The sequence below is a fragment of the Orcinus orca genome, chromosome 2 (genome assembly GCF_937001465.1).
Source record: "Orcinus orca chromosome 2, mOrcOrc1.1, whole genome shotgun sequence".
Lineage (NCBI taxonomy): Eukaryota > Metazoa > Chordata > Mammalia > Artiodactyla > Delphinidae > Orcinus > Orcinus orca.
In genome coordinates, this window is record NC_064560.1 from 151,842,474 (window position 1) to 151,866,492 (window position 24,019).

The window sequence follows — 24,019 nt, forward strand, 5'->3', positions numbered from 1 at the left end:
GGAGGTGGGGGAGTGGAGTGCCAGATTAACTAAGTCGCGGCACACCCTACTGCACCGTCCTGTTTTGCAAATCATTCTCAGTGATACGAGTTTGAGGCTTCACTGCACGCCTGCGCAACCTGTCTTCTGCTGAGTTTTCCCAAGACATTTCTGAAAGTCTGAATTCCTAGGAAGTCTCGATGGCCTTTATCCCTGTTGGGCACACGCGGTGTCTGAACGCGGGTATCGCTCCTTGGGTCACGAGTTCTGCAGAATCTGAAACAAAGTCAGGGACCACAACCTGGTTCTGGCTCTACCACTTCCTCAGTATGTGATCTGGGACAAGAAAGACATCGTATTTGGCAATGTCTCCGTATCCTTATCTGCAGCTTGAAGAGGATAAGGTTTTGCATCAGACACCCAAGGAAGTGTTTATAAAGCATTTTACAGGATTATAAAAAGGGTTCTCAAAATATAAAAGGTTTTAAAATACTTCATAATGCACAGAATATGGAACAGGAGTTTAGGGAAGTAATTTGGCTGATATTAACAAGCTGTTTTGCAGTTTCAGTTCCAGTCTTGTTCTGAAGGTAGAAATAAAGTTGCCAGTTTGTACACTGGCAAAGTTATTTCTAGAGCCCAGTGAAGGTTTGAACAAAAAAGCCAGCTAACACTTGGCCATTGCATTTAGTGACTGAAAAAAATCACAAAAGAGCAAGTTGCAGATGTTGGCTTGCGGCTTTGAACATCCAATTCAATTCCATTCTTGGGCAATGTACTCCTTGTTTTTGATCATTGTAATCAATTGCATAATGTAGAAATTAAATTCACACCTTAACAGGACAGGGAATATATGTATTTTCTTGTGCTCTGTACACAAAGGGCACTTATTTAGGGAACATAAGTAAGCTCAGACTTAACATGCTCTATGGACAAAGCCTATGTGTTTGCTGCATTGAAAAAATTGTTGAAGAACAGTTCCTTCTTTCAGAGCTTCTTGGCACTTGTTTTGGTGGGCAAATACTTTTGGCTTCAATGACTCAAAATCTTTTCAAATGTTCTATTGGTATCCTAGTACTTATTTACTGTCATAGATTTCTTTTTTTCCCCCTTTGATCCTATAAGCATTGATCCTTTTTCTAGTCTGAAATTTATTTATCCTTACTTATTTATACCTACATTATTCCTCAGAGAATTTGAGGCAGCATACAGAAAATGCATACTATAACATAAGATAAAAATGAGGAAATAGGTATGATGTTAAAGAAGAAAACAGAACAATACAGCAAATTGGCCAAAGCAGAGGGTTTTATAGTGTTTTTGAGATCACAGTAAACCAGTTAATTGAGAGAGAGTTACATCTTTTCCTGATACTAAGAGTTTAGGAAAACTTACCTCATGGGCCTTCCTAAAATGAAAACTCTGAATTCCCAGTTTGAAACAAGGATAAATGTTTTTCTGACACTCCTTTAAGCATGTTAGTCTTGAAACACAATGTTTGATTTGAATTAGGCAATAAAGTTTGAGGTCATAGGCTTCAACAAGACCCTGGAGTGCAGATACTTTATGCTGCCAGTAATGGCAGATCCACATGCTTTGATCATCAACCCAGAGGTGGCTAGCATGGAAAAAGTCAAGATTTTATGTGGTGGTTAAGAAGTGTCTGCCATAATCGTTCTTTTACTTGTACCACAGTTGTTGCAAGCAAAAAACATCTGCTTTATACTAACTCCAAGAGAATCTTTAGAATTTTTAAATACTGGTTGAGTTAATTTTATCAAGATCAGTGAAGTCATAGCTTGTCTGTTAAATATTTCATGGTTAGTAAAGAAATTCACATTCAATTTCCATAAAATAAACATACAGTGCATAAATTTAAATTTACGTCCTAAACAATTAAGCATATTGTTTCAAGGTTGAAGGTAACATAACAATAAAAAGTTTTCAACTGAGCACAGTAGAGTTTCTTACAAACTACCAAATTTCATAATGCCAAGGTATTGAATAAGTATGGCTTGATATAACTGTCATATATTCTTTGTGTCTTCATAATATCTGACATGTAAATATATTCCATGTTTTCCTGTTATCTACCTAACAACCTTTTATGGTTTGCTCTATGCTTTATAGTGTTTTTCCCTTCTTTCAAAGTTCTTTAGTAAAATGCTAATTATAATCTGTGGCCTCTTGTTTCAATTTTAGCCGAGGCTTAATTTTTTAAAATTGGGGGACACGGGGACTTCCCTGGCAGTCCAGTGGTTAAGACACTGCGCTTCCACTGCAGGGGGCATGGGTTAGATCCCTGGTGAGGGAACTAAGTTCCCGCATACAGCACAGTGCAGCCAAAAAAAACAGAAAACAAATGAAGGACATAAAATTTTTCAACTTCTGCCTAGGTAAGTTTCACAATTTAGTAACCAAGACAGAATGGCTAGTTAAAACCCTCAAGTGTGACAAAACAGAGCATGAGGACAATAATTTTAGTATGGAACATATAGGCTTAAACAATATAATTTCCTGATGAATCTTCCAACATAAGCTAGTTGCAAAATGTAATTTTATGTGATTGAGCTTTATAAGTTTGTTAAATATAAATCAATTAAATATTGGAAGACATTTGCCATAATTATCATTTGGATTTTTAAATAGTTAAACTATTCTTTCTGTTACTAATGAGGATCAGTTGTCTGTTGAGGCCAAAACTGTGTTTTCAAAGTATAGGAGAATTCTGTTTTGTTCTGGAGAGCAGTAGAACATGTGTCTCATTCAGAATCAGTATCAGGTCATTATAATGGGAGTTTTCAAAAGAAGAGTTGAGGAAGGCAGTGCACATCCTTTTTTTATCCAGCTTGAATTGATCATCTGATATGTAACTTTGATCCCTAGGGTGGTTTTAAAGTTTATATGAGAATTGATACAGGGGTTCCTGTATTCAGCTCAGTTGAAAAGCAACTCTTGGCTTGCTACCAGGGCTCGGCAGATACTAAACACCTGACCACAGGATTCTAAGTGATTTTGTGCTGTGAACTGCTCTTTAGGAACTGGATTTTATCTGATGACTCATAAATTGAACATGGGCAGCAGAATTTCATTGTCAAATGGAAAGGTATATACTGGGGTAGCCTGAGCTGATCTGGAAGGCACAAGTAAAGTACATGGACTAACTTTCATTGTACCTGCCCCTACTTCTTTGCCACCTTTTTTTGAACCCTGTCTTTGGGCTCATGGTCATTTAGCAGAGGAAGGAAAAGCTTGGGCCTGGTTTATTAATGGTCTGGATGATATACTAGCACCAACTAGAAGCATAGAGCCACTGAATTATGGCCCTACTTCATAGTAAAGTGGGCCTGAAAAATAGAGATGAAGAGAAATTTTCCTAGAGGGCATAATTTTGAATAAAACATCTGGTTGTCCTCTGTGTTAGGAATGAAAGATAGCCTGAGGTATGGATCTATACTGATTTATGCACAGTAATTAATAAGCTGGCAATAACTTGGAAAGATGATCAGAAATAAGGAAGTCAGTGGGAGATGTATTATGGATGGAGTCTCAAAATTGACCCGGAATGTGAAAATGTCTGTGAACCATTTGACTGCCCACAAGAGGGCATCCGTCCCAGTAATCAGGTATACAAGATGATCTGTCCTATGGATGTCAGTCAGCCTCTACCTAGTTACCTTAGTACTAGTTCAGTGGGGCCATGTGGCAATAGGAATGGAGGCTAAACACAGATTCAGTGGCATGGGCTTCCACTTGCCAAGGGTAATACGGTTACTGCCTCTATGATGTATTTAGCTTCCTTATAGCAGAGGCCATTGCAGTGACCCTAGTAAGGTACGATTCCTTAGACCAGTCAGTTACCTGGTGGCAGTTTAATTAAACCAGGTCCCTTTGATTATGGAGGGAAGAGCAATTTGTCCTCATGGGAATAGATACATAGTCCAGATACAGGTTTACCATCCCTGCTTGGAAAGCTTCTACTAGTACCACAATTATGGACTTACAGAATGCCTTATTTCATCACTAGGTATCACAAACAACGTTAAATTTGAGCAAGAAACTCATCTTACTATGAGGAAGTGTGGCAATGGAGTCATGCCCATGAAATTAACTGATCTTACCTCAAACCCATCACTTAGGAGCATCTAGTATGATACAATGGAGGAAAGTCCTGCTGAAGGATCAGTTGGCTGAGAGATAACCCCTATGAGGATATGATATAGGATTTAACTCAGTAGCCAATATATATTGCCATCTACCCCATATTCAGAATGCATGGGCCGAGGAACCAGGGGGTGGAGGTAGGAGTGACCCTTTTATTATTCCTAATAATTCAGTTGAAGAATTTTTGTCTGTACAACTTTGACTCTAAAACATTGGGCTTGGTGGATCTGAAGGCCCTAGTGCGCAAGGGACAGATACTTTCCCCAGATAACCCAGTCACAGTTCCATTAAATAGGAAGCTGACACTACCACCCGGGCTATATGAGGTGTTCAGACCACTGAGCCAACAGTTAGAGAGGGGTTCATTGTACTGGTTGGGGTGATTGGTCTTAATTACCAAGGGGAAATTGGTTGTTGCTCGACAAAGAGAATAAGGACTATATCTGGAACCCCAGGTATACACTAGGGTACCTCTTGGTTTTCATATGTCCACAATTACTGAACAATGGGAAACTGCAGCAATCCAGTAAGTATAAGACCAGTAAGGACTCGGATCCTATGGGAGTAAAGTTTGGATCACCCTACCTGCTGAGATACTAATGGAGGGTGAGGGGGAAATGGAAGCTATGATTATGACCTTGGGCATTCTGCTCAGAAACGATCCTCTTTCTGTATTATCAGAACCACAATTTTGTGGACCTTTTCTGAGTGGCTATGTCCATTAAAGGACACTGAGACCTTCCCCAATCTTAGGGGGTAAATATCGATTGGCCTAGCCTCGTTCCTCTTGTTAAGGGGATGGTTTAGGCTTAGACCATTGAGGACAATGACACATGAGGAAAAGTCTGCTGGAGTGCTTTTTTTTTTTTTTTTTTCTGTACGCGGGCCTCTCACTGTTGTGGCCTCTCCCGTTGCGGAGCACAGGCTCCGGACGCGCAGGCTCAGCGGCCACGGCTCACGGGCCCAGCCGCTCCGCGGCATGTGGGATCTTCCCGGACCGGGGCATGAACCCGTGTCCCCTGCATCGGCAGGCGGACTCTCAACCCCTGCGCCACCAGGGAAGCCCTGGAGTGCTTTTTAACAAGGTACACAAGACATAGACATGCCTTTTTCTGTCTCTAGGCATGGCTGTGTGCCTCTGATGACTGGAATGGCAGATGCCGTTTTGGAACTATGGCAGGAGCCTGCATTAGAAAATAAGCCCACACACAGTATGGTAGAATGCAATCTTGGTCCTAGTGAAAAAGTCTGCTTGTATTCTCCAGTATCCATTTCTCTTCTTTCTGTGGTATTAGATTCCCCAAATTTTAGTTAAATACATGGTATATTTATCAACTGCGTGGGACATGTATGGTCAATGGTATTTGAGTTGAGGTGATGTGTGCAACTTCTGAGTTGTACCTGCAGATTGGATATATCCACTTCTTCCTTTTCTTCCTTTCTACATGGCTGGAATGAGGATGTGAATGTCCAAGCAGCCATCTTGGATTACATGATGGAAGTCCCAAGTTAAGGGTGGAAGAAAGTATAAAGAGGCCACCATATTAGTCCTGGATGGCTTACACTCAGATTATTTCATGAGAGAGAAATAAGTGTCTTAAACCACTGTAGTTTTTTTTTTACAGCAGCCAATTCTTTATCCTAACTTATCCATGATGATGTTGCACTGATGAATGAACCACCATAAAACCAACCTGTCTTCAAAAAAATTATGTGACAGTAAATGTCCTTTTATTTAAGCCATTTTGAGTTACAGCCAAAAGCATTCTAAATGATATACTTTAACAAGATTGCTAGTTATAGAGGGAAGGAGCAAGTTGGATCATCGATTACTGAAAAACTCCTGATTGAGAGGTTTTTGGGGGAAAATGAGCATGGTGAAGGAACCAATAGAAGAAAAAATAATTGAGGTTATAGGAGGGAGGGAATAATTTTTGGAGTAATATCCCAGAGGAGTCAGGAGGAGAGAGGATCTAGAGTACTAAAGTACAAATACCTTTTCCTCTTTTTTTCTGATTTAAAATAAACTTGACTTTGACTTTTAAAACACAGCCTTATTGAGATATAACTCACATACCATATAATTCACCAATTTATATAACTAAGTGATTTTTAGTATATTCACAGAGTTGAACAGAATTGATTTCAATAAAAATTTTTAAACATTTTTATTACCCCCAAAAGATGCTTTGTATTCAATAGCAATTGCTCCCCAATTTCTCCCCAACCTCCCACCCACCCTCTGTAGCCTTAGGCAACCTTTAATCTACTATCTATCTCTATAGATTTGTCAATTTGGGGCATTTTATATAAATGGAATCATACAATACGTGGTCTTTGTGACTGGCTTCATTCAGTTAGCATAATGTTTTCAAGCTTCATCCATGGTGTAGCATTTATCAGTACTTCATTCCTTTTTATGGCTAAATAATATTCCATTGTATGGATATATACCATATTTTGTTTATCCATTGATAGTTATTGGTATTTAGGTTGTTTCCACCTTTTGGCTACTACAAACAATGCTGTTATGAACATTCCTGTACAAGTTTTTGCATGAGCATGTGTTTTTCATTTCTTTTGGGTATATATCTATGAGTGGAATTGCTGGGCCAATTGGTAACTCTATATCTAACTTTTTGAGAAGCAGCCAGACTGTTTTCCAAAGCGGCTGTATTCCCACCAGCAGTGCCAGTTTCTCCACATCCTCACCAACACTTTTTGTCTTTCTTTTTGGTTACATTCTGAGGTGATGTCTCATTGCAGTTTTTCAAATTTTGATTTGCATTTCCCTAGTGACTAAAAACATTAAATCATCTTTTCATGTGCTTCTTGGCCATTTGTATATCTTCTTTGGAGAAATGTCTATTTAGAGCCTCTGCCCATTTTTTTTTAATTCAGCTATTTGTGTTTTTACTGTATCATACTGATACCTCAGATTCCAGTTCAACACCACAGGGTTCATTCTGTCCTTCCCCTCTCCTTATTATAACTTCATCTCCAAAAGCAAGAAATCTGGCTCTGATTACCCACGATATATTTGTTCAATTCTAGTGCAAACATAAATAATTTCAGAATTGCTAACCCACGTATGTCCTGGGAGGAAAAAAAATTATGAACTAAAGAGCAATACTTGTATACAGTTTTTGTCTTTAGTCTTACAGCATACAATCAAAATACAATTTTCTAAAGCTCCTCAGGTTTAGAAAACACTTCAGTGTAGTTATGTTATTCCCCTGTAATATAGTTAGGTTCACTTTTTTTTTTTACTGTTTGTAATTCCATTTTGAGTTCCTTCCACCCCTAGCCCCATATCCTGATTGATTTTATTTTATTTTTTTAATTTAATTTATTTTTTATACAGCAGGTTCTTATTAATATATTTTATACATATTAATGTATATATGTCAATCCCTATCTCCCAATTCATCCCACCATGATTGATTTTAGTTATTTATTTTGGAGAATGTGAAACATTGCCATGGTTCTAACAGTCAGGGCTTTATGAAAAGGTTACGCTTAGAGAAGCATCAGTCGTCCTAATCCGTACTACCCTATTCCCATTCTTCCATTGCTTCCATCCTATTCCCACTCATCTCCTGTAGATAACTTATCTCATTGGTTTCTAGTTTATCCTGTATTTCTTTTGCACAGATGAGCACATACATTTTTTATATGCTTTTCTTTCTTACAGGATGGGTTAAGCATTTGTGCTTTGGGTTTTTTTTTTCCATGTAACAATGTATTCTGGAATTCAGTATGTATCAGTTCATAAAGATCTTCTGTATTCTTTTTTATAGCTACATAGTATTCCATTGTGCACATGTATTATAGTGTATTTAACCACTCTCCTATATATGGGCATTTAGGTTATTTCCAATATATTGGAATAACAAAAATGCTGCAATAAATTACTCTGTATGTATGTATTTTCATACTGTTGGAGGTATTTCTTTAGAGTAGATTAAACTTATGGTTTTAAAAAATAAATGTGTTCTAACAATGTCCACTGAAAGAGTCTTGAAACAGTGAAATTCCAGCTAGCAGTGAGCACAACTAGCATTCAGATCTTGGTTTCTAAATTCCTTTTCTCATTAAAAGCAGCCACAGTTTCTTGGAGGAACAGTTAATCCTAGTTCTGAGGCAGGGAAAATACAAGGGAAACTTGAAACATTTTCTTGTGCCAGAAAACAAGGAAAATGATCAAAGACAAATAGGACATGTTAAAAGGACACAGGTGTTAACTTGAAGGAGCTACCATTGGTCAAGTTTAGGGCAATTTGAGCATTAGAAAGAATAATGATGGTAAATGATACAGTGAAGTTTTTTTAGATTTTATGAATCCATGAAATGAACAGTGGTACTCAACAAACAAAGGTGGCAGAGGAAATGCCAACTACTAAATGTAGAATGTAAAAGAAATGGTATAATTATTTTAAAATCACTAATATAAAGTCACTTCATGCAAGGATGTCAATGGATGCTAAAAACCATTGGATGAAAAAGTTCATGGCCAAGACATTCACACAGTCTCAAGTATTATCTCACAGATTACTTATTAATTACAGCAGAAAAAGGGTTTTTTGAAAATAAGTTTCCTTTTCAATTAGGAATAGATACTGAATTACATATATAACATTTTGGGGGTGGAATCTACTGTACTCTTTTTTAATGGGATTCACCTGAAAGGGATTTTCAGGCTAGAATGTGAGTTGAGAATTATAGTAAAGAAATACAAGAAAAGCAGAACACGCTTCTTTTTATTCAATGAATTTGTTTTGTAGGTATGGGGTGAGATAATTTCTATCTTCCTATGTTGTCTCATTAGTGTTTAGGGAATGCAACTCTGTTGAACACAGTCCCCTTTAAAACCATAATGTAAACTTTGTTTACAGTGTTCTGAGGTCATAGAACCATTAACTGAAATATGAAATGCATAAGATTTGGCAGTGGTGAGTGAGAGACTTTGGTTTTTGACATATTGATTTTGAAGTGTCAGTAGGAAAACAAACTGAAGATGACCTCAGGCAGTTATAAATTCAGCTCTGGAATGATGATTATCTCTCCTCAAGAGAGCTTGAGACTAGAAGAGAGATTTGGGAATCAACAGCATGGATGGAGGTCCTGTCTGAAGCCATCATAGTAAATTACATTGAGGGGACACAGAGTGAAGAGTTGCTTATGATGAGGAGTAAACAGAGACCAAGGATCTGGTAATTAAAAAGCTAGCAGTAATCTCCTAGGCAGAACTGATCTGTGTAGAGTATGGGCAACAACCACATTCAGGTGAAAACTGTGTGAGGAATGGGATGATGGTATCTTGAGGGTCAGGTAGCATGAAGGGACAGTGTTTCTAGGACATTGAAAATTAAGTTTATAGGGAAAGAGGAAGAAACCAGTGAAAAGGGAGAGATTGAGAATTTTTTTTTAAGTACTTAAAATACTTTTTAAAATACTTTTTAATACTTTTTAAGTATTTACTGCCTTTTGCTTTCAAAGTAACCTTTGTTACTGCCAAGGCTCTTCCAGATTATATAGTATGACTTTACTTAGAATATTTGTCAGTATAACGCCAGGTGATATCTCTGCAAATGTAGTGGGAAATTTTGCCCACTAGAATGGAGTTAGTTACAGATTATGGTGTATCTCCAGCTTTCATTTATCTTGATCTTAATCTAAATTTGCTATCCTAATTTTAAGACAGGCCTGTTCAGTACACAGGTAAAAAATGCATGATACCCTCTTTACTAATGTGACCTTGCTTTTAAGTTAGGGGGGAAATGGTACCTGGTAGATAAACGCAGATTTTTAAAATTTCTTTGGCTATGTAAATGTTGCCAGCATGTTTCTACTAATATGTAACTCGTCTAGGAAACAGGTATTTGAACATACAGAATCATGCAGTATACTGGTTTGTGTTATTTCTGACTGTATAATGCTGTTAAATTCTTTGACAGTGTGTAAGGGGGTGCTATTTATTTGTATGTTTTTTCCATCGAAAATGTTGCAGTACATTGTCTGTCACTGTCTTCAGGCTCTGGGGATGGGCTGAGGTAGGGAGGGTGTGACGCTGGTATTTGTGTGAACTTGGGCTTGTGATGCTGAGCTTGGTTCATCCCTTTCTCCTCCCTTCTCCTCCCCACTCCTTCCCACCAGCGCCACAGCAACATCCTCAGAGTCTGAGTGAACTGCGCCCAGCGCGGGCACAGAGCCTCCCACCGCCAGCAACCTGCGGCCGGGAGAAGAGCGAGCGCCCTGACAGCGCCCCACCGCCACCAGTCCCCGGACCACCATGGCGAAGAACCGCAGGGACAGAAACAGTTGGGGTGAGTAGCGTATGGTGACTTCTGCAGCCTGCACGGGGACGGGCCCTCCGCCTTCTGCTTCTGGAGACGAGGAGGGCCAAGGGCTGCTCGGCGCCAGCATCCAGGGCTGGGAGATGGCCACCGCCGAGCGGCTCCCTGTCGGGCGGGAGGAACGGTGGCCGAGCGGGACCCGTGGAACCGGCATCTGGCTGTGGGGCGAAGGGGCGAAGGCTGCAGCCAAGCGCAGGCCGGAGACTCCCGCTTCTCCCCACCCTCCTCACCCCACCCCACCCCAGTCCTCCTCCTCCCAGCATTTGGACAGCACCCACCCGGTCGCCTCCGGGGGATTCGACGGTTCCGCTTTAGCGAAAGGAGGTGGGCAGGAAGGGCGAGGGTGGTGGGCAGGGGGCGGTGGTTACAGGAGAGGGGCGGAGATCGCCCACCCCTTCCCCACGAGCTGCGGGGTCCCCGGCCTTGCAGGGCTCGCACTCCTGGCTGGCGGGCAGGCTGGTAGGCAGCGTTGGAACAATGAGGCGGAGCGCGCCGGGCCCAGGTCTGACCTTTGCCAACCCGAGCGACGCCTGAGAAGGGGTGCCGCTTGGGAATCCCCTAAGGCTGCGGTACTCGTTTTCATCTGGGGGTTGGGTGGGGAATTTGGGAAGAAGGGGAGCAAAGTTGTGGTTTCCAGTCTTCCGCCCCACCCCGACCTGGTACCCCATTCAGGCCAGCCCTAAGGGTGGCATTGTTCTCAGATTTTACCTTTTGGAGATGCAGGGCTCATGATTCAGCATCAGGCCGAGGGGAGGGGGAAGGAGAGGCTAGGCCCAGTGGGTTCACGCCGCGAGTGGGAGGGCGGTGCTCACGCAGGCGGAGAAGAGAGGGCGCAGTGATGCAGGAGAAATCGCAGCCCCGCCCGCTCTGCTGCTCCAGACTGGGTGCGGACGGACGGTTAGTGTGGGCAGGTTGGGCGTCTTTTTCCTCTTTGGGCTCCCGACTTCTTCCAGCCACAGTGAACCCACTGCCATCTTAGGGCATTTTATTATCTGCACCAGAGCAGATCTCAGACCAGTGTGGCTTAGTGGGCAGAGAAGTAGTTTGTTCATTAGCTTTGAATTGTTATTTGGAAAGTTTACAGGCACTAGGAGTTCAGGGCTCCTTGATTGACTCTCTTCCATGTCTCAGTGAGATCTCTTCTATAACTGTCCATCAGATTGAGAGGTATAAATTTTAATTAGTTATTTTGGTTATCTTTTATGAAAATTGATTATCTTTTATCAAAAGATCATATTTTTCCTTGCCTCTGATTGGTCACAGGACCAGCTTAACTCCTAAGTAGGCAAAGTCTACATTTGAGAGATTATCCAACGTTTATGGTAGATGCGGGGAGTTGGAGCAGGGAGGTCTGTCTTTAGTTGTCCGAGTTCGAGAGAAATCGGTTCCATTTTCTGATATCACCAAATCCCAATTTTAGTAGGCGTGACTACTGCAATAACACCGTTTTGTTTGCTTCTTCTGAAATATGGGTAAACTTTTTCAGTGTCCCCTTTCCGTCCTTTCCCTTGGCCTCCAGAATAGGAGTTTCTTGAATAGTCACAGTTAAGGTGTGTATGTTCAAGTCAATTTTGGTCTTAATCTCTGTGCACTGTTGACTCAACCCTGTTAAGAGACAGGCATGTGAAAATTTATTCTGACGATTAAAATTTTTCTCCTTCACGAAGCTTTGGATCATTATTTTTCAGTATTGCCTTTGGTTACAAATTTCTTATGTAGTGGAGGTTTTTTCTTTCTTGAGAATGTGGTTCTCAAATGGGATTTGCATAAAAATCACACTGGGAACTTATTAGAAATGCAGATTCCCACATCTTCCAGCCAGAGCTTTTGCCTCAATACATCTGAAATAAGGTCTAGGAATCTGCCTTTTATTAGCATTTTAGGTGATTGAGAAGCAGATCATCTTTGGATGTTACCTTCAGAAACACTGTCTTATTTACATTTGATAGAAACGTATTCTAGGCAGTTTACCCAGAAGTCACAAAAAGACTTTTGAGTCAAGTGATGAATTAAGAAAAGAAATACCACAGTTACTATGTGTTCACTGGAAATTTCACAGAAAAGAAATAGTGGAATTGTGGGGTCTTATCTTGATGTTCTATGGAAATGCTTTACTACTCAGATTTTTCTTTGCTATAAAGTGTATATGACATAAATGACTTAGAAAATGTAGCATATGGAGTAGGACATAGTAGAAGTTTTTGGCAAAGATGTTAGCCATGTCTGTCTTGATTCCATTTTATTACCAGCATCTAGTACAATGCCTAACGTGTAATAGGCATTTAATAATAACAACTAACATCACTGAGCTAATATCATATGAAGTAGGTATTATAATCCTCATTTTACATATTAAAAGGTAAATAATAGAGCTAGAACTCCAACTCTGGCAGTTTGACTTGATTCTTTTGCCATCACCAGTATTTTGTTGAATGGATAATACTTTCTGCATTGTTTAGAACTATAGTTTTCAAGACACATTCATCTGCATTATTGCATTTGATCTTTAGCCTCCTAAGTTGTCAAGACATATTCCCTGTTTGCAGATGAAAAAACTGAGTCTCAGGTAGGTTAAATAACTTGGTGAAAGTCACATAGTATTTAGTAAGTTAAAGGACTGAGATTAGAACCTAGAGTTGTCTTCTAATTTATTTTCTATAACATAATGCTATGGAATGTTTTTATGTTTAATGGGGCATGGTGTGAGGTTAATAGAGAAAACAGGCCCTCATAGAAGGCAGAGGTCTCTGATGAGAAAAAAACTCAGGTGATAGCTTAGAAAGAAAGACAGTAAACTGACCTTATCATCTAGCTAAATACATATTTTTCAGATGAGTTAGAAATCAAAGGGAAGAGGGGAAAGCTAAACTATCCAGAATTGGAAAATACAGGATTTCCAAGAAAAGTGCAAGAGAGGTACTTGCAAAATTTGTAAGGGGGACCTAAAGTTCAGATAAGGGCCCTATAGGACCAATAACAGGTATTATTTTTATCTGAGTGGTCAGAGAGCTGTTAGGTCCTACAGGGGCCATGGAAGCTAGAAAACAGAAAAGCATCTCTGCTGACACCCAGAGTTGGGTGGTGTTTGAGGATCATACCCATACGTACAACTGGGAAGCAAATCTGTGCTTCCAAAACTGAGAATCTCACCACCTGTACCTGGATCTACACTGAACTAGAAGTTTGAATAAATTTAAGCATTTAAAAGTCAATTCTTGGGCTTCCCTGGTGGCGCAGTGGTTGAGAGTCCGCCTGCCAATGCAGGGGACACGGGTTCATGCCCCGGTCCAGGAAGATCCCACATGCTGCGGAGTGGCTAGGCCCGTGAGCCATGGCCGCTGAGCCTGCGCGTCTGGAGCCTGTGCTCCGCAACGGGAGAGGCCACAGCAGTGAGAGGCCCGCGTACCGAAAAAAAAAAAAAAAAAGTCAATTCTTAAAAGGTAGGCATTATTATCCTTATTTTAATGTATAAGGAATCTGACACACAGAGAGTATAACTTCCCAGAGGTTTGATAATTTATGTTATAGACCTAGGATTTAAATTTAGGGTTGTTTGTTTACCGGGTCCATGTGATAAGGACAAGGAATTAAAATAGAATCCAATAGGTGCCACAACAAGCCTGTCTAGGCTTAAGCTGGTATGAGAAATCAATGCTCTATAAACTTGATCGCTTTGGACTAGAAAAGAAGGCAAAGAATATGCTAGTATATGGAAGACAAAGGAGACAGATGAATATCAGAAACAGTAGCCCAGAAAGCAGTCTTTCAATGTTGGGCTTAGAGTTTAAGTACTCCCAGAAACAAAACAGAAGTGTACCCGTTTTTATTTATTTGTTTTTGTTAATCACAGTTGCTTAAAAACTTGGGATGCCACCTGGTAATTTGAGTTTTCAGCAATGTAACAGAAACTGTTGGTGCAATCTTGCTTTAGAAGAAGAATATTTGCACTAAAGTGTCAGCTTTTCCTGCCCCTTTAAAAAAAACTCTTAGCTTCACAGTAAGTGTAGGAAACGTCTATTTGTTGAAAAGGCATTTGCTGAAAGTTAATTTTTAGGTTTCTGTTTTTGTTTTTTGAGGAAAGGTTAAAAACAATCTTGATTATAGTAATCCCCTGATCTTTCTTTTCCAATTGACTGTATTCTGTTTTCCTTGGAATGAGACCCTTTGTCCCTTTGTACTTGCCTCATTTTCTATATATCTGTTCCCCCTGAAACAAAATAAAATTTCTATTGGGTCATACATGTACTTCCCCTACAGACTCTTCCCTCCACATTATTCTAATGTAATTTGCCTTCCCTACATATTTTTTCATATATATTTTTCATATATATATATTTTATACTTTATATCTGTTTACCTTGTCTTGATGGCTCTTGGGTTATGTCTTTCCTCCATTTCAAACTCTGTAGCCTTTATTATCTTTAGAAACCAGTGACTAGACTGTAAGTGTAACCTGTGATCATCGGGAAAATGATTTACTGTGAGAAACTTTAGTCATAAAAAATAGTTGCATATTTTTAAAGTTGGAGGCTCTTTTACATAAAAATTATTCTATAAAAATGTCTATATATACAAAAAAGTAAAACAGATGTTCAATTTTAAAAAGTATAATAATGAGCACCTGTATCCCCGCTCCCCAGCTGAAAAAATAGAACTTTATCAATATTTTGACACTGCTTGTGTGCCCCTCCTTTATGGCAACATCTCATTATAAATACTTTCATAAATTTGGTGTTTCTCATTTCCTGATCATTTTATATATATATATATTATATATATGTATGTGTGTATATATGTAACATATATCACTAAATTATATATTATTTAGTTTTACATTTTTAAGACCCTAAAATAAATGGAATCTAGCGTATACATTTTTCCACAAAGTATTTTGTTTACTTATAATACCCACACTTGGTATTATAATAGATGTGAAATGATATCTCACTATGGTTTAAATCTGTGTTTTACTGATTACCAATGAGGTGTGAGTATATTTTCATACATTTATTAACCATTACTATTTCCTACTCTGCCTATTTGCCCTTTGCTGATCTTTTGTCAGGTTATTTGTCCTTTGCTACTTTGTGATGTGACTTTGCTCTCTTGATGGTATATTTTAGTAAACAGAAATTTTATATTTAAAAATAGTTAATTTAATATTTTCCTTTATGGTTTGTGCTCTTTGTATTTTAAGAAATCTTCCTCTACCTCAAAGTTATAAAATTTTCTCCTATAATATTTGGTTTTAAAATTTTGCATGTCTCTTTTTTTTCATTTTTTTAAAATTGTGGTAAAATACACATAAAATTTACCATCTTAACCATTTTTAGGTGTGCAGCTCAGTAGTGCTAAGTACATCATGTTGTTGTACAACCACCACTGCCGTCCATCTCCAGAATTCTTTTCATCTTGCAAAGCATCTGTACCCATTAAACACTAACTCCCTATTCCCTCCTCCACCAGCCCCTGGCAGCCATCATTCTGCTTTCTGCCTCTATGATATTGACTGCTCTAAGTATCTCATATAAGTGGAATCAAGTATTTGTCTTTTTATGACTGGTTTATTTCACTTAGCATAGAATCCTTAAGTTTCATCCATGTTGTAGCATATGTCAGAATTTTCTTCCTTTTTAAAACTGAGTAACATTTCATTGACTGTATATACCACATTTTGCTTATCCATCTGTCAATAAACACTTATGTTGCTTCCACATTTTGGCATCTGTAAATAATGCTCTATGAACATGGGTGTTCAAATACATCTCTTTGAGACCTGCTTTCAATTCTTTGGGTATATACCTAGAAGTAGAACTGCTGAATCATATAGTAGTTATAGTTTTAATTTTTTGAGGAGCTGTCATACTGTATTCCACAGTGGCTGTACCATTTTACTTTCCCATTAATAGTGCACAAAGGTTGTAATTCCACTACATCCTCACCAGCACTTGTTCTTTTCTGTTTTCTTGAATAGTAGCCATCCTGATAGGTGTGAGGTGGTATCTCATTGTAGTTTTTATTTGCATTTCATTTCCTAATTTCTCTTGTTTATTTCTTCTTTGATTCATTGGATGTTTATGAGTGTGCTGCTTAATTTCCACAGATTTGTGAATTTTCCAGTTTTACTTCTGTTACGCATCTCTAACTTCATTCCACTGTGGGTTAGAGAAGATATTTTTTATATGATATCTGTCTCTTAAAAATCCACTGAGACTTAATTTGTGGTTAGCATATGATCTTGTGGTCTAGCATATGATCTATCCTAGAGAATGTCGTATATATACTTGAGAAGAATGTGTATTCTGTTGTTGGGTAGAATGTTCTATATAAGTCTGTTAGACCTAGTTGATTTACCGTGTTGTTCAGATTCTCTGTTTCCTTGCCTACCTTCTGTTTGATTGTTCTATCCATTATGAGTGTGGGGTATTGAAGTCTCCAACTTAACACTTCACATATTTTGATGGCCTGTTATTAAATGTATAAATGTTTATAATTGTTATATCTTCTTGATGCATTGAACCTTTATTAATATATAATGTCCCTCTTTGTTTCGACTTTTTGAGTTAAAGTCTATTTTGTCCGCATTTACCATTAGAATTGGAATATCTTTTTCCATCCTTTCACTTTCAACCTATTTGTGTCTTTGGATCCAAAATGAATCTCTTGTAGACAACATGTAGCTGGATCATATTTTTTTTATTCATTATACCAGTCTCTGTCTTTTGATTGGAGAGCTTAATCCATTTACATTAATGTAACTTACTGATAAGGAGGGATTTACTTCTGTCATTTTGCTATTTATTTTCTATATGCCTTATAGTTTTTTTTGTTCTTTATTCTTGGCTTTTGGCTTTCAAGTTCTTTGGAAAGCCCAGTTGGGATTTTTTAAATTAAAATTGCATCCAAGTTGTAGATTAGTTTGATAGAATCAAGATTTTTACTATATTAAATATTCCTATCCATGTACATGGCACATTCCTTCATTTATTTAGCTTTTGTTTCTTGATGTCTTGCAGTAGTTTAAAAACTCTCCTTGAATGGCCTGCTTATCATTTGTTAGTTTTGCTCTTATGTTCCTTACATTTTTTGTTGTTATGATATTTTCCTCTATTACAATCATCCCTCAGTATCTGTGGGGGATTCGTTCCAGGACCTTCTGCAGATGCCAAAACTGACAGATGCTCAAGTCCTATAGTTTGCCCTTCATATTTGTGGGTTCTGCTTAGGCAGAGTCAGCCAACCACGAATTGTAAACATAGTGTATGATTCACAGTTGGTTGAATCCACTGATGCAGAACCTGCCAGCATGGAGGGCCAACTGTGTATTTATTGAAAAAAATCCACGTGTAAGTGGACCTGTGCAATTCAAACCTGTGTTGTTCAAGTATCAACTGTGTGTGTATATATATATATATATTTATATTTATATATATTTGGCTATTAATAGTATATAAAATGCAGTCAGCTTTTACATATTTATCTTATATCTAGGAACCTAATTAAACTGTCTTATTAATTCAGCTAAATTGCCTGTTGATTTTTTAGGGTTTTCTACATAAAGAAACCTATCATCTGCAGTAGTTATTGCTTTGTTCATTCCTTTTAATCTTTGTCTTTTATGTCTTTTTCCTGTCTTAATCAGATTAAGAATGTTCTCCTTTATTCCTAAGTAATATATTTTTTTAAATCATCACTGTATATTGAATTATAACAACTGCTTTTTCTGTAATTATTGAAATAATCATATGGCTTTTATTCTTTAATTTTTTAATATGTTTAATTATAAGATCTTCTTTGTTGAAGTGATCTTGCATTCCTGGAATAAACTGACGCTAGACATAGTGTATTACCTTTTTAAATACATTGCTGGATTTGCTAATCTTTTAAAGATATTTCCAAGCACGTTTACAACTAATTTTCTTTTTTTATACTTTTCTTTTCTGACTTTGGTATCAAGGTTATATTAACTTTATAAAATGAGTGGGGGGAAATTTTTTTTCTTTTCTTTTTGATTCTCTAGAAGTGTTTATATGAGATTAGAATGATCCAGTGTGGGAAAACTAGTCTATTAAACCATCTGGACCTCCTGTCTTCTTTTAGTAAGATTTTGAACTATTGATTCAACTTCTGTATTGGTTATAGAACAATTAAAGCTTTCTATTTCTTCTTGAGTCAGATTTAATAATTTATATTTTTCTTGGAATTTTTCCATTTTGTCAACTTGGCATGAGATTGTTCTTAATTTTCTATTATTTTCTCTGCTGAATTTTATCTGTATCTTCCTTATTATATCTTTTGTCGTTAATCTCTCCTTTTTCTCTTTTATATTTACCTAATTTCTGTTTATCATTTCCTTCTTGTACTTTCTTTGGTTTCATTCTATATTCTCTTTTTAACTTAAAAAAAAAGTTGGACACTGAGCTCATTTATTTTGAGCTTGCCTTCTTTTTCTAATATATGCATTTAGGGCTATAGGTTTTCTCTAAATATCAATTTTGCTGTATCCTATATGTGTTGATATGCAGTAGATTCAATCTCAATCAGTTTGAAGTATTTTAAATGTCCACAATGATTTCTTTCTTTACCTGTGAATATACAGAAAGTATGGATTTCTAAATTATATTTTTGTTGATATTGATTTCATACTTAATTTTATTCTAGTCAGAGAATATGTTGTACAGTAGCACCATTTTCTATGCTGATAGAAATGTTCTGTATCTATACTGTTCAATATGTTAGCCTCTAGCCATGTGTCTTTTGGGCATTTGAAGTATGGCCAGTGAGAATGAGGACCAAACACTTAATTTTATTTAATTTTAATTAATTTGAACAGGCACATGTGGCTAGTGGCTGCAATATTAGGCAGTTCAGGTTTATAGAATACCTGGTGTGAACTTTGTTGAAACTTGTTTTATGCCCTACTACGTGTTTAATTTTTTACACATATTCCATGTAGGTTTGAAAAGCACTTTTTGTTTACTAATTTTTGATGCAGTGTGCTATATATGTTCGTTAGCTCAAGCTTATTAAATGTATTGTTCATATCTTTCAAACTCTAACTGATTTCAGGACTGCTTGATCTACCAGATACTGATATCTGATAGATACTTTAAAATTCTGCGAGATGTTTTAAAACATGATAGTGGGTTTGCCAATTTTCCCTTAATATTCCCTTAAGCTTTGTTTATGGACGTTGAGCTAAGTTGTTAGGTGCACACAAATGTGGACTTGTTACATCTTCCTGATGAACTGAGCCTTTTATTTTTATGTAGTGAACCTCTTTCTACTGAGTACTGCTTTTTGCCCCAAAGTCTATTTTTTCTGATACTAATATAGATGCTTCATATGTCATTTGCTGTTTTAGTCTGTGGGCCTACTGAGCAGGAGTGGCTGGAGTAGGAGGCTAACTGACGTTCACAAAATGAGTCAGTCACCTTGTCCATCTGATTTTTGAGAGCTTCCTCTACAGTAAATGCCCCTTGATAAGCATTCACATGGGACCACATATTCTTACACTCTCTTCCCACTCCAAAGGTCCAGGCACATACTTCTTGAAAGTACCTTCAAAATGTTGGCTACTGTCTGTGAATTGTTGCAGTTCTGTTCCTTTTGGCATGTGCTGCAAGCCTCATAGGTGCTCACATATCTGGTCACATATCTGTCCACTCTGTTAGAAGGCAGTAAAGCTTTCATCTTCACTCTTGCCTCCAAGTGTCATGAGTGCCTTTCATGGGCAAAATCTAAATGAGAACCCTGCTAAGAAGGGATTGTAAGAATTGTAGTACTGTAGTTTCCACACTTCCAGTCTCTGCAATGTAAAGAAGAGCTTAGAGGGACTTCCCTGGTGGCACAGTGGTTATGAATCCGCCTGCCAATGCAGGGGACACAGGTTTGACCCCTGGTCCAGGAAGATGCCACATGCCGCGGAGCAACTAAGCCCACGTACCACAGCTACTGAGCCTGCACTCTAGAGCCCTCGAGCCACAACTACTGAGCCCACGCGCGGCAACTACTGAAGCCTGCGCGCTCTAGGGCCTGTGCTCCGCAACAAGAGAAGCCACTGAAATGAGAAGCCTGCACACCAAAACGAAGAGTAGCCCCGCCCCCAGCAACCAGAGAAAGCCCGCACACAGCAACAAAGACCCAATGCCGCCAAAATAAATAAATAAAGATAAAATAATAATTAAAAAAGAGAGAGACAGTGGCTAAATAAAAAAAAAGAAGAGCTGAGAATGGTGGAGATAGACCTGAGCATGACACAGACAATATTCAGCAGAAAGAGTAGCCACCCATTTTCAAAATAGCTGACTCAGAGATGATTAAAGGATGAGACAGTTCCTTAGAAACCAAATACTATAACTGCATGAGGATTTGTTTTCCTTAATGGGGACTACACTTCCCATGTGCTTTTTTTTCCTTAAAATATGTGAACATATTTTCTCATGATTAGGTATTTTTCTATAACATGCTTTCAAATGGCTCCATATTTTGCATAGTATAGCTGTGACATAATTTATTTACAGTACCCTAGAGTTAGGGATTTAGATTGTTTCCAGTTTTTTGTTATATAAATAATGCTGTAATGAACCTTTATGTAGATAAATACATGTGCACAATCCTGATAGTTTCCTTAGGATAAATTCCTAGAAATTGAATTGTTTCATTAAAGGGTATGTATATTTTTTTAGTGTTTTTTAATGTTTCCAACTCTGAGTGTATATATTTTTTAACCTTTGCAAGTTATAAAAGCTAAAAAGTTTATCTCCTTTTAATTAGCATTATTTCTTTAATTACTGAGAAGACCTAACTTTTCCCCGTGTCTATTAACCATTAGTATTTCTTCTTTTTATCAGTTACTTATCTTTCTATTGAAGTCTTTTCATGTATATACATGAACATATGAAATATATGTGTATATATATTTTATATATATATACACACAGTGCCCTATCATGATGACATTGTTCTTCTAGAGGCATCATTTAACCATTGCTTTTGGATTCAGTATAAATAAAGAGCCTGCCAAATGATTTACTTGTTTCTTCCAAGGCTCTGAAGTTGCAGGACCTGCATTATTCCTTTTAACCCTCTTCCTCAAGGGTGTTGTTAACAGCAGAACAATCTGAGAGTCTGCATGGTAGTGTTTTGTGGTCTGCTATGTGTAATCATCTCATTGTAACTTCTATCTCTACTCTTGTTGAAACATTCTTAAAATTCGTTTTATGAGTTAACCTTTTGTTTTTGTTTCCTCAACTCTATTTGTCCCTTTCTGTATACACTCCCTTTTGATGTGTTTTTGGAAGTCATTCTCAGGTGCTCATTCAATGTTTTCTCTGTCATTCTTCAAATTCTGTTAGAAAGAGACATAATAGTTTAAGGAGAAATAATATTTCAGTTGCCAAGAGACGGTTTCCTAGGTGCTATGTCTTTTTCTCTATAAAGGCTTCAGCATACTCAGAGTTAGTCATCTTGTGAAGTTTAATTTTTGCTGGAGACATGAAGTATAGATTTTATTTTTACAGAGTTTACAATTAAAATTAGAAATATACACCCACAGCATTTCCAGTATATTAAAATGATTATTCTCCATCTATAAGTTTTTGAAGATTTCCTTTCAACATTATCTTAATTCGGTAACCGAGTGGCCAGCTTCCAGTGATTTAAAACACCACATAGAATGGAAAAGTCCCTAAAATCCCTTTACTGAATATAAGATTTAGTATTTAAAAAGGCGAAACGATATATATTTTTTGGTTCTCTCCTTGTAAGCTATACATTTGTATTATCCATAGTAAAATGCTAATTCCTATCTGATTTGCTTCTGACCTGTTTCCTGCTTTTTAAACATTTACATAGTGCTCCAGGAATTGAAACTAAGTTTAGTTTAAGCAAAACATATTTAAGAAGGTAGAAATCTGGCGCTGAAGAGATTTGGCATGCATTCCAATGGACTTTTGGATTCTTTTAGAGCAAGAATAATATTTATTGCTTAGATAAAATATAGTTACGAATAATGAATCAAGCTCAAAATATTTGTTCTTGATTATCCTGTATATTCTAATACTTTTCAGTTATTTTCTATTAAATTCATATAAATATTTATTGAGTGCCTACTGTGTAAGCTTCTGTTACAAGTTTTTAAGAAATGGAAACATGAGTAAGGCAATCTCTGCTCTCCAGATATTTTCAGTCTGTGTTTTCAATTTTGACGTTTTTTACAGAAACTGAAGTTTTTCTAAATAGTTTTTTAACAGCTTTATTGAGATATAATTCATATACCATACAATTCACCCACTTAAAGGTGTATAATTCAATGGCTTTTAGTGTATTCAGGGCTGTGCACTCATCACCACAATTTTGGAACATTTCATTAGCCCCCAAAAGAATATTTGTACCTCTTAGCCATCACCCCCTAATCCCCTTCCACTCCCCAGTCCTAGGCAACCACTAATTCACTTTTTGTCTCTATAGATTTGCCTATTCTGGACATTTCATGTAAATGGAATCATACAGTATGTGGTCCTTTGTGACTGGCTTCTTTCATTTAACATTGCGTTTTCAAGGTTCATCCATGTTTTAACATGTATTGGTTCTGCATTTTTTTTTCTTTTTTTCTTTTTTTGCGGTACGTGGGCCTCTCACTGCTGTGGCCTCTCCCGTTGTGGAGCACAGGCTCCGGACGCGCAGGCTCAGCGGCCATGGCTCACAGGCCTAGCCACTCCGCAGCATGTGGGATCTTCCTGGACAGGGGCACGAACCCGTGTCCCCTGAATCGGCAGGTGGACTCTCAACCACTGCGCCACCAGGGAAGCCTGGTTCTGCATTTTTTATTGCTGAATAATATTTCGTTGTATGGGTATACCACATTTGTTGTTCCATTTATCAGTTGATAGACGTCTGGGTTTAGCTTATCTAAATAGTTTTATATGTAAATATTGATTACCATAAATATATGTAGCGATTGATGGTAGCAATAGGTTTTGGATAGGAAAAAACTTTCTTAACTTTAGATGAAATACAAACTAATGATTATATATTTATGAATATTCCATAGATTAGTTCGATTCCATTTTTCATTCTATTAATAATAAAATATTTCTGTATTTTTAAAAGTTTCCTTACCAAAAAGGAATATTTAATATGGTAATTGGCTTACATTGTCATGAGACTTTTTCCTGTAAACTATCTCATTGTTTTAAAGTCACAACTCAGATATTTGTTTTGTTTTACAGCATACTTATATCACACTTAATATATAATCTCCTTCCTATTCATTTAGCCTGTTGGTAGCTGTTCAAAGACCTTGAACATCTAAACTGAAAGTTCAAAGTTATGTGTCTCATCCACACCTACCATATAAAGGTAGAGTTGGACAGGATAATCATATACAAACATCCACTGATGCCTTTTCTCTTTCCCTCACCCTCAATATCCAAAATCCTTTCAGATTGGGCCTGTCTTGCTTTGCATGATCCAGCCCTTCATAATCTTCCCAACCTGCTCCATCCATACCATACTCC

At 37.6% G+C, this 24,019-nt stretch overlaps 1 protein-coding gene across 5 annotated transcripts in view; it reads left to right on the forward strand.

Moving 5' to 3' along the window:
- The window catches only part of ATL1 (atlastin GTPase 1), a 94,917-nt gene that overhangs the window by 276 nt on the left and 70,622 nt on the right, over positions 1–24,019 (forward strand). For 2 of the 5 annotated variants that reach the window (XM_004270044.3, XM_033428476.2), the window contains exon 2: positions 10,300–10,469. In XM_004270044.3, the coding sequence (XP_004270092.1) occupies positions 10,436–10,469 (34 nt within the window). In that variant the 5' untranslated portion in view covers positions 10,300–10,435. Of the gene's footprint in view, positions 1–10,299; positions 10,470–10,491; positions 10,824–10,961; positions 11,002–24,019 lie in introns of those variants that run through there. The other 3 variants (XM_049706305.1, XM_049706304.1, XM_049706306.1) reach the window with 3 other exon arrangements.